Below are 27,165 nucleotides of genomic sequence, written 5' to 3'. Positions count from 1 at the left end.
TGTATTTTACACAGCTACTAGAAAAAAACAAAACGGCTCGTTTGATTTTTTTCGATTTATATTATTATAAGTTGTTAAGAGTAAGATCGAATAACGAATTATTTGCAAATTTTGAAAATAATAAATAATCTAAAAATAAAAATAAACGAGTGGGTTTTGACAAAGTACGCACAACCTACTTCAATAGCAACATAGTGCTATAGCAGCAGCTTACGAGTCTAATAAAACTGGCCGGAGTAAATAGATGCAATAATTTTATAGCACACCATACTAACTAATTTGCTTAGCTATAAAATTGGTATTATGTTAGAAACGAGCCAACATAACATAACCGAATAACATTCCTTTTGAAACAAAACCAAATCAACATTTTGTCGTAAAATAAGCAGTCTGAGGCGAAACGGATCATCAATGGAACAGAATTAAAAGGAGCATTTCAGTCAAATTCTAAGATTGTGGCTAGCCAAGTGGCAACCTGGCTGGCATTGGCTTTGTTTTCCACGGGTGACGTGTCAGTGACAAACGGCGCGATTCGCGAAATGAATTAGAGATTAACTAGATACGATATAGTCAAGATATGTGACGTCCCACGGGTAAAGGTACCTTATGGCGGTTGGCGCTTACGCTATTATTAACGCCGCTCCAATATTACTGCAGCGCTATGCGACGTAAGCGCCAGCCGCCATAGGTACCTTTTGTCGTGGAACGTCACATATCTTTACTATTTCATATCTAGTGAATCTCTAATTCATTTCCCGAATCGAGCCGTGATATTCTCTACAACTCATGTGTCAGTTTTGACAATACAAACCTTTCTTTGAGTCATTCCCGTGAGGTGCGTAGTGATTTTTCCTCTCGTATTTAAAAGTTCTAACTATTACACGAGAAATATGTACCTGGGCGTATATCGTGCGTGCTAAAGCTCACCTGTAAATAGGCACGTCGTCCTTATACCACACTACAAGCAGCAAGGCATCAGGCGGCTGGGGAGACCGGGTGTCGCACGGCAGCGTGGCTTCGCCGCCCGACACCCCTGTCACTTTGACAACGTCCAGAGATTCCGCCCTGGCACTCGACAACGGCCGGAGACCTGTTGACAAAGGGCGACTATGAATTTTGAACGCTTTGTCCGCTGCAGGTTTTAGGAACCTTACTTTTGGCAGTATTCAATTTGAAAACCTTTGATACACATACAGGATGATTCAGGAGACGTGAGCAGGACTAACACTGCACACGTTACTGAGGTTGTGATAGTAAAATTGATCGATAACCGTCATATTTAGGTGAAACATTCGCACTTTTTCCTATTTTTAAATTTTTTGGTGAGGACAAATTTAATTCTTTACAATCATGGTCACGCTACAACACCTAATAACCTAAAGTGTTGAAATTAAAATTGTCTCTGAATGATGAATTTATTAGTGACTTTTGTTTACATAGCAAGTTCCATAGAATGACACTTTCACACGGATAAAAACCTTCGTCTTCGTTTCTAGTTTACCTTTCCTTCAAATTCTCTTCAGTACTTTAGTGGATTAGTTTATGGAGAAATAATTATTTCTACATTCTACATCAAATTATATAGAAATATAGAAAAATAAAGAAGATTGGTAATATTTTCCACAATTAATATTTTCCACAAAACCTGAATATGATTGGTTGACTCCTTAATGGGTTTTTCCAAGAAACTTTTCTTTTTAATGCCGGGAAGATACGCTGATATGGCTTTTTTATATATCGTATGTACGGAACCCTCCATTATGCGTGGTCCGACTCGCCCGGTTGCCCTTGGCCGGTTTTTTTTTATTAATTCTGTCTTTTTGTCGCTGACTGTCAATATTTTTGTATCTGTGCATAAATTGGTTCCTATTGTTATGGAATATTTTTTTATGGCATAGTTTATCTAATCATAATATGACATGGTGCATAAACTTTTATGTCGAGTTGTTTGGAGGTCGCAGTCTAATCAAAGCTAACCCGCTTTTCTGGCAGCATATTTGTTTCTGTTGAGGTCGCAGTTCTAACTCGACCTAACCTAGTAACCTAATAGTATTTTGTTTCTTTGGATGTAGCCACCTAATCTAACCTAACCTACTTTTCTAGCAGGATATTCTTTCTGTAAAGTTCGCAGTTCTAACCTAACCTACTATTCTGGCAGTGCTTGTTTTGCTGAGGTCGCAGTCTAATTTAACTGAATTTGAAACGTTGAAAAACCATTGACGGACTACGTCAATCATGTAAATAAACATGTCAGAAGAATATAAATAAGGATATTTAGAGAGAAAATAGTAGGTAACAAATACTTTATTGAATAAGCTATAAACCTTGAAAAAAACAGTAAGGTAAGTTTTTAAAAGACTCAGGGCCGCATTCGACATATAATAAAGGTTTAGGTTTGAAACATGGAAAGCTAGTCTGAGGTTTTAGGCCTTTCTTTAGTTTAAGCATCTCCTTAACGTTATCCCGTGGATTTCAGATGCAAATTATATACATAAGTTGATAGTTAATCAACTATCAGAGTTGAGAGAGAGAGAGCAGAATACGCAATTCAGAAGGTTCGAACATTCGAAGTCATAACACTAATTGTTCAAGAGGAGAGAGAGGAATGGTACAAGCGTTAAAGAGGCACGGTATTAAGGCACGATGTGAGTAAATAAATAAATCATGATTATTATAGGTACTTAACTCTGTGGGATTTTAAGACATTGATTCAGAACTGAAGACACGATTAACAAACAGAGATATTTTTACTAAACCGTTCCGGAGATATTTTACAGCCTTTCGTTGGAACTCGTTTGCTCAGCGAAGGCTCCTCAGAACACCGGGCGCGATCGTGACAAATTGCCCGATTAACAATTCGCGTCCCGCCGGAGGAGATGGCGCGAGTAACGATCCAATATATCAAAGGATTTTTCCGAACACCGACACCGAAGTTACTACGTGTTTATTAAGATGGTGCGAAATGACAGTTATGTGAGGGATTTTGAGGCGACTTCTTTATGTGTTACATTGTGAAGTTATTCAAACATAACAAAAACTAATGTTTATGGCCAGAACATTAATTTTTACTAGGTATTTAATTAATCTAAAATAAAGGGAAAATATAAACACGATCATAATGCGCCACCGTCTTGTAATGATTTTTTCTCAAAGTGGTAATTTTTTTTTAATATAACAGTGTATTTCACTGCACCTTATAAAACAAAGTCCCCCGCCGCGTCTGTCTGTTTGTATGTTTGTATGTTCGCGATGAACTCAAAAACTACTGAACGGATTTTCATAAGGTTTTCACCTATCAATAGGAAGGTCTAGGTGTATAATTTGTTAACCCGTGCGAAGCCGGGGCGGGTCTCTAGTCGTATATATACATAACAGAGATCGATTCCCCAATATGTTGTCCAAATGAACACCACATTTCACATATTGTTGACATTTAGATCACTGTGTAAATAATTTAAATAAAGAACCCTCATTATTTCAATTTAAAACAATAATACAATGTTTTATTAATTTAGTTAAATAATTTTACGTAAGCACCATTAAATTATTTAATTCAACAAATAACCTCTATTTGTTTAACAACCTGGGCCCAGTTTCACGAATGCTTAAATAGGTAACTTGTTTTACTAGGTACCTAGTGGAAGTTTCTGTGTATCAGTGAGAGACTTCCACTTGTTTAACAAGTTACAAGCTTTCATGAAACGAGCCCTAGAAATATACTTGTATATTTGATCATGAACACTACATAAAGCAAATAAGTAGCTAAAGTTCTTGAGACAAGCGGTCCTTCGTAATCACATTCCGTACTTTAGTCCAATTAGCTCGCACAATAAGAATGCGTCCGTCCCTTTCTATTACCAAACTAAAGCCAGGACGACGAGATAAGATAAAGAATTGGCACGAAAGAGAAAGCGAAAAATAACGGGTAATTAGATAAGGACAAAGTTTATCTCATCTCATTCGGATTTTCTTTAATGAAGTCCCTGGATATAGGAGACTTGAAAGAAATCCAAATCGTTTGCGACCTACAACTTGTTTTGCTCCTGGTGACTTTTTTCGTCTTAAATAATGTACATATGTCTACTTAATTGGATTTAATACTGTAATCCTATAATATATATTAAGTAAGTATCCTAGGGACAGCAATTGGGAACGCCTTATGGTGACCGGTAAAATCGAGGGAAAAAGGCCTAGGGGTAGACGTCCCAAACGATGGTCGGACCAAATAGCGGAGGAACTGAAAAAACACCTGTCAGCGACGCACTCCACCAAGCTACAGAACGGGACCGGTGGAGACAACTAGTTGACGGAATCAAACGGAGTCACGATCCTCAGCAATGAGGGACCGATTGAAGAGAGATCCTAGGGACATTAGTCGGCTACGTCTATAATTATGATTGGTAACCCTGAAGTCGATACACCGTTTCACCTGTATTTGTTTTTATAGCAAGCATGTGTCATGTGAGTTTGGGTTTATCTTGAACATTCAACAACATACCTAGATAGGTACTTAATTCAGAAGTTAAGGCAATGCCACTTTGAACCAGAATAAATCGGTGGAAGTCGAAACATTTTACGATTAACAAATTCGTGCAAAAAGTTTGTAAGTATAATTCCCAAGATTGTGTCTTTTTTATGTAGGTAACAGTCAAATCTGGAAAACGAAAAAGTTTTTGTTATTACAATTTACTTATCTGAAAATCCCCCATTTATTGGGAAGGAAATCAGCAGGGCAGTCGACAGAGCATCCTAATCGCAGATAACGGTGACAACTATTTAGGGTTGCCAAGTAGCTGATAGTTATTTACGATACAAATGCAAAAAATAGGAATTACCTATCTATTCACACGTGTATCGTACATCGTTTTACAGTACTTAGCTACGTAATGTGCTTATTATAACACAGGGTGTCGTAATGGACAGGTACTGTTAAAAATGTTAAATAATCGTTTGCCACTTCGTAAAATTATTGTAAAAGATGAATTCTAAAACAAAACAACTAGGCACGTAATACCACAAACAATTCAGGGTGCTTGATACAAAAATAAATCAGTTTATTTCCTTAATACCGCGTTGGTGGCAAATAAAAATGTGGCTCGCCTGACGGCAATCGGTCACCGTAGCTTGTTTCAATTTCAATTATTTATTTATTTATTTATTTATTTAGAATCAAATACAGGCTGATTTAGGAGACGTGAGCAGGACTTACACTACGCATTTCGTAAATTATAAACAACTGTTTCGGTTAAAGAGGTTTTATGTTTATTAATTAGGACTTGTATGGTCACCCATGATTGTAGAGAATTAAATTTGCCCTCACCAAAAAGTAAAAAAAATAGGCAAAAGTGTGGTTGTTTCACCTAAATACGACGGTGATCGATCAATTATCAGTTACTGAGTATGCAGGATTAGTCCTGCTCACATCTCATGAATAACCCGTAGTTCTATATAGTGTTAGTAGTACAGCAAATCTTAAAATGCTTATGCGCGTTGCCGAACGTTTATAAAGCTGTATCTCCTCCTCACTTTAATAAAATCTGTAGGTACGCATTGTCTTCTTTATTGAGTTATAAATAACATATAAAAGTTTTTTTTGTTGTAACGTATATTGAAATTCAAAATTGCAAACAATCTAATAAACTTACATACAAACTGTGTAACTACGTAACGTAGAACATGTATATATAAATGAAAATGTTGACAACCCTAGCTTTCTCGTAGCGCGTTCCGATGCTAATCGCATCGTTTGTCACGGGACGACGCGGATTACTCGCGTGCGTCGGAATAATATTGTCCCACTGCTGGTGCACCCGCATCTGTTAAAAGCGATCATTTCTTTATATTTATGTGAAAAAACCACCGGGTGGGGCTGGGTCAGACACACGGCCGGCTGTTGTTTTTAAGATAAAGCGTTTAATCATTTACGGCCAGTCATGCAATGCCTCAGCCACGAAAAAAACAAGCGAATTCATTTGGCGCGCACCCTGGCAGTAGCGCGGGGACAGCCGAGCGCCGGCGCCAGCTCAGAGGGCCTACCACAAACCACGTTCGACGTGTTGCCTCTGTCACACTTGTAAATTCGTACGTAAGTGTGACAGGGAGGTAAAAATCTAAGCGGTAATCGCGGTAGGCGACCTGCTACCGAATAGTGTGGGTGGTAAGGCGATCAGTCTGCATGGCGGCTGGTAACTGTAAAGTTTCGATGTAATTTTAAAAACGTTATAATCGCCACCCTAGTTCACAATCGTACTAATTACATTTTTTTCATTATTTATTTGCCACCTATACCAAATTCAATTATGTGTCGTAAGTATATCAGTAACAGAAAGCTTAAAATCCTTTTCCTTCTTTTAAAAACAACATGACAAAATGACACGAACTACGCTGGATGCGTGTATTTTGTTTTAAAAATCGTTATTTTTATTTTTAAAGATATATTATGATTGTTGTGAACGCAACCTTTTATTTGTATAAAATCTCAATATATTCCCAATGCAGTATCTAAAGCTTTAGTATTCGGAAGCTTTTTGTAAAGTCCCAATAGGAGCGTTCCACATACTCTGTATCGCGGCCAATTAGAAACATCTAAATTTAAACCACCTTTTGTACTGATCAAATATTGCAAATCACTGTCTCATCAGCCTCAGCCATAGCAATAAAACAGCACTTCTGCATTTGACCATTTAGTTAAGAAACCCTTGTAAACCAGTACTTTGGAAGATTATATCAGTTCACTAAGAATTGAAGCTTTTTAGGGTTCCGTACCCAAAGGGTAAAAACGGGTCCATCCGTCCGTCTCTCACCAGGCTGTATCTCATGAACCGAGCTAGGCAGTCGAAATTTTCACAGATGATGTATTTCTTTTGCCGCTATAACAACAAATACTAAAAAGTACGCAAACCTCGGTGGGCGAGTCCGACTCGCACTTGTCCGGTTTTTTATTTAGGTTGTCGAGATCGACGAACGAATAGCCTAAGTGATTTTAAAGCAATCAACTTCCAGTTAAAGACATGTACATCCGTGCTAACTGCATTTAGTTCTATCGAAAACGTATATTTCTTAGTGTGTAAAAATTATAAACTAAGCATTTTTAATACAAATGGTTACAAAAGCAATGTAAAACCTTCTTCAGAAGTATAGTTGAATCATCGAGAGCGTGGAATTGCATATGTAGTAGTATTGTTTGTTTACAGGCATTCTATATTTGAATTTTCTATTTTCTTGTACTATCAGCATACAACCACTACAAATGCAATTCCATCTTCTCGATAATTCAACTATACTTTTAATTGAGTTTGTTATTTGAACTTGTTTTTGTCATTAATGTTAACCTACTTTAATACAATTACGCTAAAAAACGTTTTGAAGACGGAATTGTTTTAAGTAAAGTATAATTATTTTATCTATTATTTTTACCAAGTACTAATGCATTTATTTATTATAATACGATACACCTGCCTAATTCAATATAATATTTTATTACTTAGTTTTTTGATGGGTACTATTTTTTAACTCAATATTCAAACAATTGTAGTAGTCAAGTATTTTCTTTAAGAAGAGGAACCACCAAGATTTTTGATGTAAAATTTTAGGGGGAAGGGGGGTCCCTTAACTTTATCTTGATATCTACATCAATTAAGCGTTGTTTGGTATCGTTTTCGTATAAGTCGGGGATACCGAATCCAAATGGTAAAGATTTTGCAGCCTCTTGTGTATAAAAACCAATAATAACAAAATACGGCGCTATAAATCTAAACCAAACATCGATTCACCAAATTGTTGGCGTCCTCACAAAAAAGCACCGGAACAACCAATAAAACAGTAGTTTATCAGACGTTTCGTAAAATAATTCGTTAGGGTAGGAAAAGTAAAATTTTCCGGGTCGTGTACGTACAAGTTTTACGAGCCAACATTGGAAACAACTGTTCCCTTGGGCCATGATGCGAGATGTAGATAGATAGACAATTGTCTCGAGATGAGAATAGAAAGCGTGTGTACAGCACAAATGTTCATGGTTGTGACTTTTATAAAATGTGTTTCATGTAAAATGTGCGAATTCAGATTATGGTTACTATATCAGGATATATTTACAGTAGTGTGCAATATAATTGCAGTTTATTTACACCTACTAGAGTAACTGGAGTAAATAAATATATTCCGGATGATGGATAATAAATAATTAGTAGAGTTAGACCAAGAAAAATCTGCAACGATTTTGATAGCCCACGCAGTGCAAGTGTTATTTTAAACGTCAAACTTATATGAAATTATGACGTATAAATAACACTTGCACTGCATGGGCTATCAAAATCGCTGCAGACTTTTCTTGGTCTAACTCTATTCATTTTCCGATTGACTGCTAATATAAGTACCTACACTCAGTTGTACGATTTCACCTATACGTCCAATCAACGCAAGGTGAAAAGCCAACTGAAGGAAATCTAGTGAAATAATGGCATAGCATTGCTTAAAGTTAGATTAAGAATAAGGGCATTATTAAAACAAAAAAAACTGTGAATATGGTCTAAGAACGAGTGCATTATTTAAACAAAAATATTTGTGAATATGGTCGTGTAGCTTCTTGCATGAACTATCGCGATACCATCACAACATATTTATATGGAAAACTTTCTCTGAAATTTAAGATTAATAATTGTAATAAAATTGGTTTGCATTAGTGAAGTGCGCTGGAAGTCAATATAAATAACAGCCACTGTAGTGAGTAGTGACTGCCAACGTACAAACATTAAGAAGTTGCGCATCACACTATGCGTCAAACGTATTTATCTACAATTATTTTTTAGGTTGACAAAAATATACCTATACATATCTACCTATGTCACTACAAGCTCTACATGTTGAACAATTAGATTGTGACATAAATTTTGAACGTGATTTGGAAAAGTATGCTAGGGTGTTAGATACTTTTGGTGGTGTGTTTGTGTCATTCGCAATTATTGATACCGACTGTTTATCAAAAAGAGGTTCAGATATTTAAAATCAGAAGAGTACTCTGAAAGCCAGCTTCACGACTACAATGGATGTTCGATATAAAGAAGAATGGTTTTTTTTCTAGTTGTAGCTACCTATTATTAATTACTATTATGACTATTATGAGCAGACATCGTACACTTTCCAGCATTTTTGGTGCAGCAGAGTGGTGTTAACGGAATTGGTATAGATAATTTCAACTGAAATCGTAAATTAAGGTTAATATTAACGTAATTAACGCTAATTAATCATTAGGGTTGAAATTATTTATACCAATTCCGTTAACACCACTCCGCTGCACCAAAAATGCTGGAAACAGTACGATGTCTGATACTAATGTGAATACTTTTCATTACTGTGATTTTTTGTGAATTGTAACCAAATAGTTATACTTTTGCACGTAAGTACCTAGGTAGGTATTAATCTGTTTACATTTATCCTCAGCGCTAATCGCAAGGTATAAAAAGGTCAAATCCCTTCCTGAATCACGATTCACTCCAGCTGTATAACGTTTAATCCTGTTCGCTCCTTTCAAGCTTCAAATAATGCTGACCCTCTACTATTCAGTCATTCAGTCAGCCGAGCTCAGTTTGAAAGTAAAAAATATCTAAGGCTTTGCATTGCTACCAAGGCATGGTTTGCACGCATTCAACTACCTACTCTAGAAACGAAACACGAAACGAAACGTCGGAGGTAAATCTTAAAACTTAATTAAATACGCGATTAAGTCCCGTTGTGTAGTTTTATAATGTTTAATAATCGTGAAAGTTTAAATCAGTGTACCTACTCTAGTACCCTTTGAAAAATGTTGTCAGCGGAATAAGTAAGGTTTGAGTAAAAATAATTATCTAAATAAAATAAATAAAAAATATCGTCACAGGCTAAATAGGATCATGTTAAAAGCTTCAATAAATTTCAATCTTTAATTGATACAAATTATTCGTAAAATTATAATTATTGACGAATATCGTTATATAATTTGAATGCAGACAAAACGAACATATGTACATACATTACAAGATAAATAAGTTTTTGCTAAAAAAGATATATTTTTTTGGTACAAGTTTTCCTCGCTGACTGTACTTTTCTTGGCATAGGCAACTCAACAATACTCATCGAGACAATTCTATAAACCCCAAACACAAAGGTTGCGATGTTTCATCACAGAGTTCCTATGGCCACCTCCTGTCTCCATCATTAGATCAGCTCGAAGGTACCATAATATTATTGCATTGTCACCCGACTCACATACTTCTGCAAATTTTCAGCTCAATCGAAAATCGGGAAGTGGGTCACATTTAGCTTTCAAGATTTGACCCACACTAACTAAGTAACAAACTTACATACCCATCTAACAGGGGACGTTAAATAAAAATTCGTAATAAAAATTCGTAAAAACTGGCAAATACCTACTAAACATCTGCAAAAAATACTCATTTCATTTTCATCTTATATTTAATCCTGTCAATACTGTAAAAGCACCCTCAATTCAAATATCTTACTAAATATTTAGTATTTTAATCGGTAATTAATGACTTTAACACATAAAAATTCGGATAGCGGATTATTAGTACCAACCAAAATGATTTCCGTATATACATATAATAATGATATCCGTCATGTTATATTTATCTGACTGTGTAAAAGCTGCTTCAGATGTACTAAATTGACACCATGTTTTCCCTTTTAACGACGCGTTCCTGTGTGTTAAATTGACTGCATGATGTGACAAGCCCAAATCATCTGTCAGCAAAATTCCCGTAATTTTATCCAGTATGTATATTCTGCCAAGTAACACAGTTTTAATATTGTTATTTTTGGGAGTACTTAACAAACACCGTGCCAGGATACGCTAAGTGAATTTGCCCCCAGCGGGTTTCGTCTTACAATTAAGGGAAGGGAATAATGCATAATATTATACTTATTAAATATACACCACATCAGCTGCTTATAGTTTAAAATAGCCGAAATTATTTCTTTAATTATTTTTCTAGTGAAACTAATTAGTTAGTACGTAATGTTAGATATACCTTTACTAATAACTGGCTAGAACGTAGGGCAATGTTCAGTTGAGTGTAGGGTATAAAGTCAATACGGGGTGTGGCTGGCCTTCACACTGGGCCGTTTACACATTGATATATACATTTGCTACTTGACACAACAAGTAGCAAATATAAAATATATACCATCAACACGCAATAAACACTAATCAATCACCAGACATCGTAAATTTTATAGCATTTTCGGTGCAGCGGAGTGGTATTAAAATTAGCTTTAATTACGTTAATATTAACCTTAATTTAGCATTTCAGTTGGAATTACATATATATACCCATTCCGTTAACACGACACCGATGCACCAAAAATGCTATAAAATTTACGATGTCTGTCAATCACACAGCCACACTTATCCGTATTGACCTTACTTGCTTTTAGACGTAGGTATATGGCTACTGGCTACCACCAGCTTGGCACTGACATAAACGCTATTGAGAACGTAGCTTATTTTTTTTCTATGCATCTCGCCGGTACTCGCATATTAGTGCGAGCAAGAAGTATAGAAAGTAAATTACGTTTACGATAGCGTATAATGTCAGTTTTGTAACTGTCAGTGACTCATCGTGAGGGTACTTGACATTAGATCTGTAAATGCGACAGCTACAATGACATAAAGTCATACTACTCAAAGAGTCGCTTAACTTTAAACTGGGGTAAATCCATCTGGCAGGCTGTTAGGCGATTTTGGTATTAACAAAAGGTAATAGGGTAGATATTTGCTGAGAGGGCCGAATGTATTTACCCAAGTTTGAAGTTAAGCGACACATTTATTAATCTAGACACGCGGTAGCGTGTCCAGACAAGTTCATGTATTTTAAGTTGTCACACAAACAATATGTAACACTAAGGTCATTTTACTATACGTTCCAATACGTGTCAAATAAGACATTACCACAGAGGCCGGGAAAAAAGGGTTTTTTTTTTTAATTTATTTAGTTTGAGTAATGTTAAGCTTTTATGCTAGCTTTAAGAATAGTTAAACCAATACTAAAGCCAATATTGATCTTAAGAGCGGCTTGTAATAAAAATGAATCAACTGTCGCATATTACACAGCTGAAGAAAATAATTTACGTAAAATATTCTGTTTCAAACAAGTAAATAAAACCTAAACCGAATTTGTGTTATCTATAGCGCGCTCAAGCACAAAGATAAAAGGTTCTTAACCAAAGCGGTACCCTGGGTGGATTACTTTCGTCGCAATCCATACGTAAAAAGGTATAACGGAAAATCTCCCGCCCAACGAATTGTCACTTTTTACCCCAGGACAGTGGTGCAATCACTCGGTCCAGCGAGCGGGTTAATTAATGAAATCTATTAACTTCCTCCTGAGGGAGAGAATCGGTCGGTTTTTTACTTGAAAATGGGTTTTTTGCTGGATTTGAATAGCGTTTATCGGCTAGCTGATAATGAATTGAAATCGTTTTATAATATTAAAGCGTAACAGTGACTGATGCTGTAGGTACATATTAGATGTCTTTATTTGAATACAAAATTAGAACCAAAAATTAGATTCTTAAATTAGATGTCTTTATTTGAATACAAAATTAGAACCAAAAATTAGATTCTTAAAGGGAAATTATGATCAATTAAGGGTAATATTACTGTTATTAAATCGAATTCATCATTTTATCCTGAATTATGTATACCGATTCCTTTAATGTAACAAAGCTGCACCGAAATTGCTACAAAATTTAGTCTGTTTAATAATAGGTAACATAGAGTATCAAATATACGGGCCGTACGGGTGCTGAATCACGTGTTACTTTTTTACCCGATTGCGGGAAGTGTTATGATTTTAGCAGTCTATGTATTTACATACTACATACATAATTATACGTATATGTATTTGGAAATGTTTGTGTCGAGTGTTCCACCGTAGTAGCGGCGGTTCCGCGGCCGGCTCCCTGACACTGCGGGGTTGCGAACTGCATCGCAGCCATAATTGTGTGTTTTTAGTTTTAAGATATATTTTGTAATAATATGTATGCTAGTTTTAAGGTATTTATCTATGGGCCAACAGTTGCCTGAAAATAAATATTTTCATTTCATTTTTCATTTCATTTTCAAAACTACTCTGAGCTGGTTCTATTTTGGTGAGCAAGGTATTTCTACCTATTCGTTTTTATGACTCGGTCGACACAGGCCATAATTTTACAGATTTTTTTTACGAAAATACCCGTAGTCGGGTAGCTTTTCGAGCCCTTCGCTTGTTCTTGAATTTGGCTTGACATACTGCCAAGTGTCTTGGATACGTATAATTTTTTTAATTTTACGTATATTCGCTTCTTTGTTTAATTTTATTTTATATTATAATTAAGTATATTAATGATTAAGAGACATCAAAAATTACGCCAAGTTCGTCTAATAAAGAACACATTCTTAAATAGTGAATAGAATCAGGCGTTACTTTGCGAAACACGTGTCGAGGATTATTCTTTTGGTGGTGGTTTGTTATATTTATTTGCGTATTTATTTTTGCGGTGGGAATATTAATTGCATGTAAAAATACGCAAGTAAGTATAACGGGTTAGCACTGATTGACTAGCACGTTATCTTTTCGCGGATTAGCAAAGTAATATTTTGGTTTTAACACATTCTTAGCAAATATTAGACTAAAATAAGAATAGGAGATCAGGAAAAGTCTGATATTATTTGCTAAACAAGAAGTTAAACCAAGTTAAGGCTGCAACGATCTTGATAGCACCGCAGTGCAAGTGTTATTTATACGTCATAATTTCATACAAGTTTGACGTTTAAAATAGCACTTGCACTGGATGTGCTATTTAAATCGTTGCAGACTTTTCTTGGTCTAACTCTAGGTATGTTATGATGTCACATTTTGAAATAGGAAAGTACGGTTACTGGTTCTCTACTCGTTACGCGTTTAATACTCGTATGTGCTAAATATCAGCCAATTTAACCGTCCAATATTATCCTGATCCCGTTGTAAACCTGTCATGTTTGTATCAAAAATAAAGTTACCTGAGACCTTATCGTACAAGCACGGTCTAGGTATTTCACATTACATTGATGTGGGGCTGATATAAATATTCATGGTGAGAGTAAGAGAAAACGCGGCGCAGCGGCATGTTAATGTCGCGGCTTAACAGTGCCTGTCCAAGCCACAAGAATTAGGCGAATTTATCACTAACATCAAATTTAGGTTCTGGCATTAAGAGATGATGTGTGAGCAATTTACATAATAAAAATATGTGTATACTGAGAACTGAGACAGTAGGTATTGTATCATTTGCAAATTAATTCATTTTTTATTTCTAAATGAGTTTGATCAACACAGAATGCAATGTGTTCGTTCCATTTTTAACCCTTTACCAGGCTGACATTACAAAAATGACAATCGAATGTCGGTCTTACTCATCACAACATCTTATAAAACGATGTCCCCCGCCGCGTCTGTCTATGTGTTTGGATGTTCGCGATAAACTCAAAAACTACTGAACGGATTTTCATACGGTTTTCATCTATCAATAAAGTGATTCTTGAGGAAGGTTTAGGTGTATAATTTGTTAATCCGTGCGAAGCCGGGGTGGGTCGCTAGTCGAAATTAGAACACAATCATGTTTGAATGCGGTATGTGGGAAATATACCTATATCCCTTTGCCTGGTAAAGTGTTAAATATTTAAATATAACAAACGGAAATAGCTCTTAACGATGCTAAACACTGTCTGGTTTGAAACAAATTTTTGGCAACGGGACTATTATTCTAAAAAAACTCAATCACCTAATTAGATTGCGTTGTTATATTACAGAGTTCCTATAGCCACTTCCTGTTTCCATCATCAGATCAGCGCGTGGGTACCATAATAAGTATTGCATTGTGACCCGACTTACGAAATGTAGGCAAGTTTTCAGCTTCATCGGAAACCGGGAAGTGGGTCAAACTTGAAAGATTTGATTACAGACCGACACACAAACAGAGAACGGGACAGGTGAAACTATTTATTAAGCTTGTAAAAACAGGGATTATCTACCGAGTAGAGCTGTATATCGTATTTTATTTCTCACTATAATCAATATGATTTTGATAGAATACCTATTTTGAAAAAAAAAACTGAGGTGAGCCTCAGCCTGGATTATTCCATACCGCTTCAGCACACACTCCCGTTTAGCGCTCCAGCTTATGGCATGGGTCAAACCGTAATAAGGGCGGGGTAATTCGGCGTGTACTCCGCTCGTGCGGCGCCGGCTGCTCCGTACTAGTCGATTTAGTAGTTACGCGAGCGCAAATCTTAATCTAAATATGCGTTTAATTTAAGTGGTATAGAACTAGTGCGACGGAAATGTATGAATATTATGCCTTTAGGCATTAGGTGTGTACAAATTTGTAGTTCAATAAAGTTTGTATAAGTAAATAAATAAAATATAATTTAAATTTATGAAATTCGACGAATTTACTATCTGATATACCTACATACCTATTATTAACAAATTAGACTGAAAAGAGTAATAACAGAGTGCTATCTTCTACTTGCGTAACAATTTTACCTATTTTAAAATAGGAAATTGTATATCGACAACATAATGAACAACTGATATACATAATGGCAATTTAACAATCGATGTATTCGATAATCTAGTCAGCAGACATGGGGCGGACTAGGTAACTATGGGGCCAATTAGAGTTTTAAATATGCGATCTGATACGTTTTTGGTTGAAATGTCACTTTTTACACTTACAGATTAGTATCGTATCGGAATCAGATAGTTTAACTAAAACTCGAATTGGCACGCGATATAAGTACGTGAATATTATGGGAATAAGAATCTATGGGTACTAACTATTCGGATTCAGGCGGCACTAGCGTTTCAGGGTAACATTCCATTTCTGACCGCAGCTGCACTACTAGTACGAACGCGTCGGTGTTATTGTCAATTTCCATAGTAAAATGAATGGTAGTGCTGCTGTCGTTGGAAATGGACTGTCACCTTCAGCTGTAGTGTTGCGGCGCAACATTGCTGCCCCAAATGTCAAAAATCCAGGTATCAACGGGTCTTGATAAAATCATTTTTAGGGTTCCGTACCCAAAGGGTAAAAACGGGACCCTATTACTAAGACTCCACTATCCGTCTATCTGTCTGTCCGTCTGTCTATCACTCATGAACCGTCATAGCTAGACAGTTGAAATTTTCACTGCTGATGTATTTCTATTGCCGCTATAACAACAAATATACGAAAAAGTACGGAACCCTCGGTGGGCGAGTCCGACTCGTACTTGTCCAGTTTTTTGACGTTTCGTGCAGTACATGTTACAGTCGGCAGCGTTACTGCCGCAGTATTACAGCGCGACATTACTGCCGACTTCATTGCTGCCGCCAATATCAAAATCAACGCCCATGGCTGGATTTTTGAGATTTTGAGATGAAGTTGTCCCGCCGGAATATTAGCAGTAACGCGCTGCTGGTGCAGTCTTAAACCGAACGGTACCTTTATGCCGTTATTTACAAATAAACGCAATACAAACCTCGATCAGCTATCGTTTCTCTGAATATGCTTTTATAACAAAACTTGAGGATTAAAATGTTTTATGGAAAACGGCCGATATAGGTCGTGGATAAAATGGGTCTTTATGCTAGAGATATTCACTTCGCTTGTGCAAATATGCAGAAATTTAAGCGTAGGTATTTTGTGTTATTTAAATTCGTGAGTATTTATATACCCAATTTATCTTTTACCTGTATCGGTTTTCGCTTTGTTCTGGACCGATCAATTTCTCCTTTTTTATTAAATAAAATAATATGTATTTATATTATTGCTAATTTTGGTATGTTTATGTATAAAACTTTTTCTAGTTTAGTTACATTCATCTTGATTAATTTATATCAGATTAGTCATATCTATTATACAAGATGTTTTATTAATGAACTATTTTTTTATTGGTTACGTAAGCAAAGAAGCACTATGATACATTAAAGTCGTATGAAATAAAAAAAATATCCGCAGCGAAAAACGGCGGGCCTCGACGAATCTACATTCCCTCCAAATCGTTTCACTATTACGCCTTGCATGTTATCCAAACTCTCACATACCGGCAATTCGGTGTTGAAATAAGAACCTTAATTTTACGCCGCTAAGGTCCTTTTTTTTGACAGACGTATAAGACCTTGGGAAAGTTAACAGTGGAATTGTTCCACCATATTCCGTGACAATGCAGCTTGCGTGTCTCACGTACAAAAGAGTGAGCGTGAGGATCCGCTCATTCGCTCTGTTGATATCCACTTGAACGTGTCTGATAAAGGACGTTGGTGGTTCTTAATTTTAATATTCCGTGATAACAGATCCATTGCGAGTTAACTAAATTTTAAGTATTTGTTTGGATGTACTGAACCCGAAACTTGAGTTGCGTTGAAAACCGCGGAGTTTCATCTGTGAAATTCGTACTTATGCCTTCCTTTAGCCATAATAAAGCAAATAAATAGTTGAAAGATATACAATTAATATATACTTATACAAATATTTATTAAATTAATTATGAATAAAAATCGTTGGCAATCTTTCTACACATTGATCATTGAAAGATTATTAAGATATGTACGTACATTTGCAATTAAAAATTACTTTAATTCAATATACAAACAAAAATTTTATTTCATAGAATATGGAATAGATTGGATGCTGGGTTTGTTTTATTTTGAGTAAGCTAGTTATATCAACAAACAAAAACATACTTTTTGAAGATTTGTAGAAAACGTTTGAATAATTACCGTGTTCGGTTCACAAAAATATCGTGACATCCTGCATCCATACGTAGAGACGTGAACTTAGCGGGGCAAACAAACAAGTAAGGTACATATTTAATAAGTAAACATGTTTATATAGAGACCACCAGTAAGTCGGGGGAATATTGCAGGCTGCTGAAAAAGGTAATACAGTAAATACAAAAATACATATTAGGTACCTCTTCTACATATCTTAACTATGGCAAAGCGCTCATGTACAACGGATTAGATGTAAGGAGATTTTAGACTCGTGACTTGCATAACAGTACCGAGGGGGAAAGGGGTGCTCCGTTTCACTGTAGGTGATTTTGAGAGGGAGTAATGATACAAGCCTGTACTTAGAGGAAACCTCTCGGAATTAAGATGAATAATAAAATTTCCTATGTACTTACCTCGCAATTTCCTTATTATGGCGGTAGAGATAACACTACCAAGCTACTGCAGTAGTTACTGTCGTCAAGGTATACTCAGATTTGAGTATTATGAGTACACATCGGTAACTCGTGGCACTTGACAGTTTCTAACAGACTAGTGATGTGACAATGTTCTTCCTATACGAGTCGAGAAAAAGAAACCACTAAAAAAAGGAATTAATTAAACAAATCTTTTAAGTGCTACCTAAATGCCACGAGTTACCGATATGTAATTATGAGTAAGTAAATTAATAGTGAAAGCTATTGCTAAAGCATTGTACGAGGTTTACTATAATTTATTAATTTATCAGTAGAATTAAAATCGTTTACCTGTATTTTATTATTATGTATTAAATACATAACTATAGTTATGAATAAAGTAATACATAACCAGACATCGTAAATGTTATAGCATTTTTGGTGCAGCGGAGTGGTGTTCATGGAATTGGTATAGATAATTCCATCTGAAATGGTACATTAAGGTTAAGGCGTTAATTACGTTAATATTTAACGTAATTAACGCTAAGTAATCATTAGGGTTGAAATTGTTTATACCAATTCCGTTAACACCACTCCGCTGCACCGAAAATGCTATAAAGTTTACGATGTCTGTACCTACATAACTGTACAGTGTACAGTAGAATAAATAACTAGATAATTAAATTAAATTTACAACTGTGTATTCCCTACTACTCAAATTATTTATTTTATTGATGTAATCTTTAATAAAAATATAGTTTTATAAAATTAGAACACCAAGTACCTAGGTACACAAGTTAATAATACCGTCTTTCGGGGCCCTTGACAAGATGAAAAGATCTTATTTCAACGTAGGTAATAATGATTCATTTTCTATCTAAAATTAATCAATATTTTAATCATATTCCTTAATACCATGGCAATTTCGCTGGTGAAATTTATTCAGGGGACCAAAGATATTAGCATTAGCATCGCACCGGTCTCTTTATAATTGACACTGCTGTTTATTTCACGGGTTTCTCTTAACGTTTGCCGGATGTCGCTATTGAATAATGGATCAGTATTTTGCAAGTTGTCAGCCGGCATCTACTTTAAAATTAAGGATATAAGTGAGTTGATGGTAAGAAGGTTTCACGACTACAAAATGCTATAAATACCTACCGTTGATATAAATCGAAAATATTTTGTAAGAAATGCGCTCAAGTATTTTCCGTTCATAAAATGCATTCATAAATATACCTATGCTTAATTAAAATTTGCCACTAATTATCAGGCGGTCTAGTTAGCATAAGTTGCGTTCTCGCGCGCGAGTCCATACTTAAAGCCACGCTTGATGTATGGAGTCGCGCGCGAGAACGCAACTCATGCAAGACCGCCAGATCTGTATCCTACGCATCTTGTTGGTAAATCTTATGTCACAATTCCGGATAGCAACATCGATTTAGACATTTGCGGCAGCAATGTAGTCGGCAGTAATGACGCGCTGCAATACTGCTGCAGTAAAGCTGCCGACTGCATTACTTCAAGAAAAGTATAAAACGGTAATTTTATTCAGAAATTTATATTAGATTTGACATTTGCGGCAGTAATGCTGGTGAGGTCTGAATCCAAATGGTACCTTTAAGGTAACAGTCCATTTCCAACGACAGCAGCACTACCATTCATTTTACTATGGAAATTGACAATAGCACCGACGCGTTCGTACTAGTAGTGCAGCTGCGGTCAGAAATGGAATGTTACCCTTAGGGTTCCTTTTCATCTTATTGGTACGTAAATCACTCCTGCTACAGAAGGCCTACTATTCCGTCTCTGAATTTCTATCCGAATGAAGTTAAAATAACTTAGATATGTTGGTAATTGTGTGTTGTGTCACTTGTGTCCCATTACATAGTGCAGAGTTTTTATTTTTGAAATTATTATGCTTGAATATTTAATTTTTAAATACCTATATTGACCAAAATTAATTTATTTTACTATCTGTACATAACTACTGTTACTGTTTGTTATCTGTTTGGCAATAAAATAATGAAATCTTTTAAAACCACGAAATATTAAAAGAAATAAGTTAGCCAACTGAATGTACTCCTGATAAGACCGCCTGTGGAAATCAAACACCATATTTGCATTGTAAAAATACAACAGTCCTCTTCTCATGACCTCTCAGACCTTGACTGCAATGGCCCTTAACTCGAGTGAAAAGGACTCAAAGGAACGCCGAATTTGAGGTGCGAATGGAAAAATCACACAACTCAATCTACAAATGTAAATTTTAGGGATTTCGTAGGTAATACCGATGAAATCAGGCGTCGGATCAGATTTGTTGCCATCTAACTTATTTTTTATTCCCTTTGCGTAACCATACACTTGTTTAAAATTTCATTGTGTTGTAATAAGTTGTTGGTTTATGTATTTACGTTCATTTGAAATCTAATGGAAGTTGCTTTTGATTCGGTTAGTAGAGACACCTTGCTGACAGAAGTTAAGGACAAAATTCCGGAACTATACAATTACCTTTTCTTTTGCTATTCAGACTCATCTAAATTAATGTACAAGTCACATGAATTATCTTCTGAGGTTGGCTGTCAGCAGGGTGACCCTCTCGGGCCAGCAATTTTTAGTTTGGCTATAAATCCAATTATCAAAAATTTAAAATCAAAATTCAATGTGTGGTACTTAGATGACGGAACCCTAGGAGGCGACGTGAATACTGTACTCTCTGATTTGTCTTTTATTAAGAGTAGTTTCGAAAATATTGGTTTAGAACTGAATTTCAGTAAATGCGAACTCTTTATTCAAAAATCTTCTTGTACTTTGACCGACTTACAACCCAAATTTGACGATCTGACTCCCAATATCAAATCAGTAGACAAGTATTCTCTTTGCCTCCTGGGTTCTCCTATATTCGAAGAAACTTTTCCCGATTATATTTCTAACTCCATAACTAAATTCAAAAGTCACACGGATCGCTTACTCGAAATTAGCCCTCATTATGCTCTTGTGATTCTTAAATTCTGCCTTTTTGTCCCTAAATTTACGTATGTGCTCCGCTGTTGTCCTTTCTGGAAACATCAAAATTTATTGTCGCCCATAGATGAGATGATTTGATCAAAATTAGTTTAGAGACGATTCTAAACATTCAGCTAAGTGAGCCTTCCTGGTCTCAAGCGTCCCTCCCTATTCGGTTTGGAGGTTTAGGAATTCGCAAAATTTCCAGTGTAGCTTCCCCAGCCTTTTTGGCGTCCACTCATAGCACGTCTGGTCTCATAGGAAATATCTTAAGGGCTTTGCCCACAAACTGTGAGATCGCGGGCTTTGGGGACGCCAAAAATGCTTTTAAAATTGCTTGCCCAGGCAAACAATTTCCAGACAACCCAAATTCACAAAGGAGTTGGGATAATGTTTACTGTGATTTAACTTACAATACTCTCCTAAACAACTGTACAGGTCCAGACCGCGCGAGGCTTTTGGCGGTCGGAGCCAGGGAAGCCGGTTACTGGCTACATGCCCATCCTTCGCCCAATACTGGTACTTTCTTGGATCCGGCCTCCCTTAGACTGGCGACTGGTTTGCGACTCGGGGTTTCGGTGTGTACGCCACACATATGCTCTTGTGGCACGGACGTAGACCGACTGGGACACCACGGATTATCTTGTCAAAAAAGTGCAGGCCGTTTTTCGAGACATGCGTCGCTTAATGACATAGTCCGTCGGTCTCTTGCCACCATCAATGTGCCTGCTCTTCTTGAGCCGACTGGCATTATCAGAGATGATGGCAAGAGGCCCGATGGAGTGTCCTTAGTTCCTTGGAGCTTGGGACGGATGTTGGTGTGGGATGCTACCTGCGTAGACACACTGGCACCGTCCCACCTCCAACGGACTACTGTAAAAGCGGGCGGAGCGGCGGAAAGCGCCGAAATTCTAAAACGTAACAAATATAAGAGCCTCGGTAGAGAGTACCATTTTGTACCATTTGGAGTTGAAACTCTAGATCCATGGGGTCCCAGCGCGCATAAGTTGTTAACTGGTGACCGAAGAGCTGGCGGCTACCTCGCACAACGTATCAGCATTGCGATACAGCGAGGAAATGCCGCCAGCATCCTTGGTACAATGCCTCAAGGGCCTATTTTAGATTTAAGCTAGTTATTAAATTCGTTTAGTAGTACCACTGTATATATATTGTATGTAAATAAATGATTAAAATTCAATAAGTAAAAAAAAAATGGAAGTTTATTAAATGAATTGGCCGGTTTTTGTTTCTTTACTTGCATGGCCATTTTATCCCTAAGTTACGTTAAGTAATCTGAAACTTTCAAAAGGAGAGCATAGGTATACGAAATAATATAATTGTATTACAAATAAAATGACATCATTCAGAATTGGCCATGCTTCATAAATTTTTGAATAGGTAGATACCAATTTTACTACGAGAGCTTTCAACGATACTACAGCTGTTTATCAAATTTTTAAATTTTAAATGATTACCTAAAGTACAGAAAAATAACAACACCTAATTAACTACGACAAGTTGACACCTGACCGTTTGCGCTGAGCATTAGTTAGATTATCACTTATCAGCATGTATGCAAGTTTCGATCAGCACGCAAAGAAAGTTCCCGTTAGTTAGTCTGGCAAATGAAACACGACTCCACCTAAATCGTTTCAAATTTCCCAGTTCATACATAGTTGGATACCTAACCACGTAAATTCGCACTTATCCTAAAGACGTGGTATTTAAAATGCATGGTACTGTACCTAGTACCTAGTTGATTTGTTAATAACTTAAGTTCGAAACCAGTGCCTGATAAATAATGATGAAAGGATAATAACGCACACAAACAGCATTACATGATATTTAAATGGCACCTATAAATGTACGATAAAACTAATTAAATATTTCGTGTTATTTCAAGACTTACAAAGCCAAGTGGCACCTAGTGAATCAAAGACATACGCGTCATTTTAAAGTAAAAAAGAGTAACATCAATGAATATTATAAGTACCTACGATCAATAAGCCGTATTTCAAAAAGATTAACATCAATGAATATTATAATACGATTAATAAGCCGAATTTAAAAATCACAATTTAAACGAGATACTGGTGTCTAAACATAAACGTTCGTTTTGGTATTTAATAAGTAGTTAGTCACGAACATTTTGACGTTGAATTTGTAAGTTTCCAATTTAAGCAAACCGAGGTAACTTTGGAGCCCTTCTTTGTCCTTAAGCTCGATTTAGAGCTGTACTGAATACATTACCAGAGTTGTAAAGCTGTAGGTATAAGTAACATACCTTTTAACCTGTGTTGGCGAAAAGTTATGCCTGCTTTGCGATTCTCGAATGAATTTCTCGAGAAATCGTTACAGCTCCACAGACTGTTATCAACTTTGTAAGTCGTTAGTATTTCTTTCGATGTCCGGTGTGCCTACTCCGAGGGCTTTTAGCCAAATTTGGGATCGAAATAAAGTCGTCAACTGTATGTGTATGAATCCTTTGATATCTCATTATATTAGAAAAGTTATTTTGTGATAATGACATTATTCCATAGTTACGATTGTGCACAATAAGCCTAGTTTCGGTTTCTTTCACAAAACTTAGCGCTAAGAGAAAAAATGTGTCTGAGTAACGTAAACGTAAGTCAGTTGACATAAGTACAAGCGGTTATTTTACCGTCTGAATGTAAAAGTGGATTTCATTTGAAGTTTTGCACGATGTTTAATCTTACGTAAAGCTGATCTAATGTTATTTTGCCTTCTAAAGGAGGATTAATTCATTTGATATCTTCCATGAAATTTAATCTTACGTAAGGCGGATCTAATGTCAATAGAGATCCAAAGGAGCGATTAATAATATAAGTGATTCTGATTACCTTTAATCTTTAAAAAAAAGCATGGGAATACCAAGTTCTCACGTTTCGAGCTGATAATTTGATAATACATACCTTTACTTATTTAGACCCTACGGCCCCAGTTCAGCCTTTAACACGGACGACGACCGGGATGGCGAAATTCAATTTATTTTCCATTAGAGAATTAACCATTAGTGGTTGATCTGTAAGGTACATCAAACTCCATTCCGATAAAACGCATCACAGCAAAAAGGGAGGTCAAATAAATCAGCCACCTACTCGGTCGCTAAGGAACTCAATAGGTTACATTCCTATCACGTACATACCAAATATTTCCCGACTCCGTGGCCGGCCGTTTAACAGCTTTAACAGGTGATTTTTACCCATATATTATTGTACTTATTCACTGGAATACGGTTCCAGTTTTATTTTTTTCAATTTGTACTATCTTTCTCGAATTGAAACTGTAAGAGTTCAATTTTTGCCATTTTGGCTACGTAACCCTATAAGGCATTATGAATTTTCTGGATGGTTGAAACTATTTACTTAGACCTATGCAAGTAGGTACACTTACACTACACACACTACACTTACACTACACACACACACACACACACACACTTAGGTTGTAGGTTACGCTTAGGTACAAAGAACAAAATGATGCGAACTTGCAAAAGAACTTCTCAACACTTTTCGAAAAATGACAAAGCAATGGCTGATTATCAAATGTTACTATAGCTTATTGAGTTTTTAATGATAACGATTTAGATTAAGGCCTATTATGTTTTATATATAACTACATTGTCACATTTCTATACTGTATTGTTATGACTTTTTTTTTATTGGGCCTAATATGTGTATACGAATAATTTTAAATTTAGAAGTATGTGTCATGTGTGCCCAATGTGTGTATACCAACATGGTAGGGTTTGGAGGTTTAATCTACAAGAACTGAAAAGTATTATGTAACCTAAACTCAACACACAAAAATATTTCATTTCATTTCAAAGGACATAATTTAGATATATCATTTTGATATCCAAATGTAAGTTTGTATTGGCCTCCTAGTACCTATCGCATACCTACTCACCTACGTCCTTGGAGTAATTATAATGGTGGTATCGTTCCCAACTCACGCAACCAACGGCCAACTCGACTCGTTTAATTGCCACTTACTTTAGCAGGGTTATTAATGTGTATTGGAAAGCGAAAGTCCTAATTAGTTTAGCGTGTTAATTAATTTGTTGTTATAGGATCTCCTTTAAGCTGGCTACCTCTAATTCAGCAACGAGAACCGGAAAATCCATTAAAAGCAAATAACATTAATAAATAATTCTTACTAAAAAGTAGGTAATGAATACAACAGCGGTGACAAGTAGTGTGTTAAATTACCTACTTAAAAAAGCAAAATATAGCTAATTATCTTTATAAAGAAAAACTTGGTGTTTGAATTTAATATTTTTTGCAGAAACTAACTTTATACCTTTAATACATATTGTACCTCTTTTTCCTTTTTATTTTTATAAAAAAATCTTTAATGAAATAAAAGCACGATTTTAAGAGATGATAAAATATCTTAGATAGTTCAAAAAAATAAATGTTGTTATAACAACACATCTTAAAATATTTTAGGTATTTTGTATTCCGAAGAACAAACCGAATAAAATTAATTGTGTATTCTCCTCTCTATCCTTGTAACACGAAGGTGTCGATTCTTCCAAATATTTATATACAAATACAAAGCACATGTGTACAGAGTAGGCGTCTAAGGCATTTCGAATTTCACCCACGTAATTTCAGTTTCGTATTTTGATGTTCTGGCTTGAGGCGAATGATGAATATGGAGAAGGCAAAAGAGGTGTGACGAAATCGCAGCGAGCTCGCGTCATATGCATGATCGTGTTCATAATTCACAAGTAACTTATTGTAACTCACCAAGAGAAGGAAGTTTCGTTGTTACGTCAAACGAGTGGGAGGATGAATTGGATGAATAACCTAAAAAAGGTTAAAGGATATATAATATATTTGAGGAGGAGTATTATGGTATTGAGTTTGTAAAGGTGAAAATAATGCTTTTAAAAGCGTGTTTTTTGGGTCAATCATAATTTAATGTTTTTATTTTATAACTTACCTAACATTATGTATGTTCACCGAAAATTAGGGAAACTTCTAAACTTTCATATCAAAAACATTGAAATAAAATTCTTATGACTAAGACGCGTTATTTAATAAATTAATAATATATGATGTTTATACACGTTAATATGTTACTATTTTCATGATTTTTAGTGTCACGTAGCAACTTAGTGGAGTTGTGTGTAAAACAGTTTAGGTATTAGATTATAAACGAGCCCGTTAGGTGAAGAAACTTGGTATTTATTTGTAAATTTGTACCTAATGCTACAAAGATCTGTATTATCTGTAATAATGCCATACGAGTAATTAAATAAAAAAAAACATTTTTTTATTAACATATTTGTTTGATTAAAAAGAGCAAGCACGAACGTGACTCATTAAGTCATACCCTCTAACTTAACAGGAGAGTGATTCCTTAATATTTAATTTGTCAACCCATTCAAGTTCTTCATGTGGGCCCAGTTTTGGAGGCAATTTCGACATTTTCACTGTTCGAGCGTGCAAGGACAAGACCAATTGAAAATCCTTTGTCCGTGATAAGTCGGCCTGACACTATTGAACATGTAATTGCCTTGTTTTGACGTACCTTCTGCTTTAACGTTCAATTCTCCGGATCAAACAAACGTAGTTTTATATATCCCAATCATTATTGCTTTCAGGTCCATCGTTATTTCGAGCGTAATAACATCACTTGTCAGGCCCGAGAACGTGAATAGAGTAAAGTGGCTTTTATTTATTATTCCGTTTACGAATTTTGTTGGATTTTATTTATAAGTTCGATATTTCAAGTAGGTACCTACTGTTCTTAAACTATTATAGTAGTTTCAGGAACCTGATATTTTAAAAGTCGTAGCATTTTTTTGGATCACAATCCAGCTGCTATAAATTTAATTGGCAATCTTGAGGCCTATTTCGAGGGACTTAATCGATTCGGATCCTGAGTTTTTGACTTTCACTCGATCGAAAAAAATGACGAATATAGGTCTAAAATGCACTTTAAAA

At 35.8% G+C, this 27,165-nt stretch overlaps 1 protein-coding gene across 3 annotated transcripts in view; it reads right to left on the bottom strand.

The window, feature by feature from the left end:
• Positions 1 to 27,165, bottom strand: part of LOC134806791 (nephrin-like) — a 174,829-nt gene that overhangs the window by 77,039 nt on the left and 70,625 nt on the right. For all 3 annotated transcript variants that reach the window (XM_063780148.1, XM_063780149.1, XM_063780150.1), the window contains one exon: positions 928 to 1,090. In XM_063780148.1, coding sequence (XP_063636218.1) covers positions 928 to 1,090 — 163 coding nt within the window. The remainder of the gene's footprint in view (positions 1 to 927; positions 1,091 to 27,165) is intronic.

This window comes from Cydia splendana, chromosome 3 (assembly GCF_910591565.1).
Source record: "Cydia splendana chromosome 3, ilCydSple1.2, whole genome shotgun sequence".
Classification (NCBI taxonomy): Eukaryota; Metazoa; Arthropoda; class Insecta; order Lepidoptera; family Tortricidae; genus Cydia; species Cydia splendana.
This window is presented reverse-complemented; position numbering and strand designations above follow the sequence as displayed.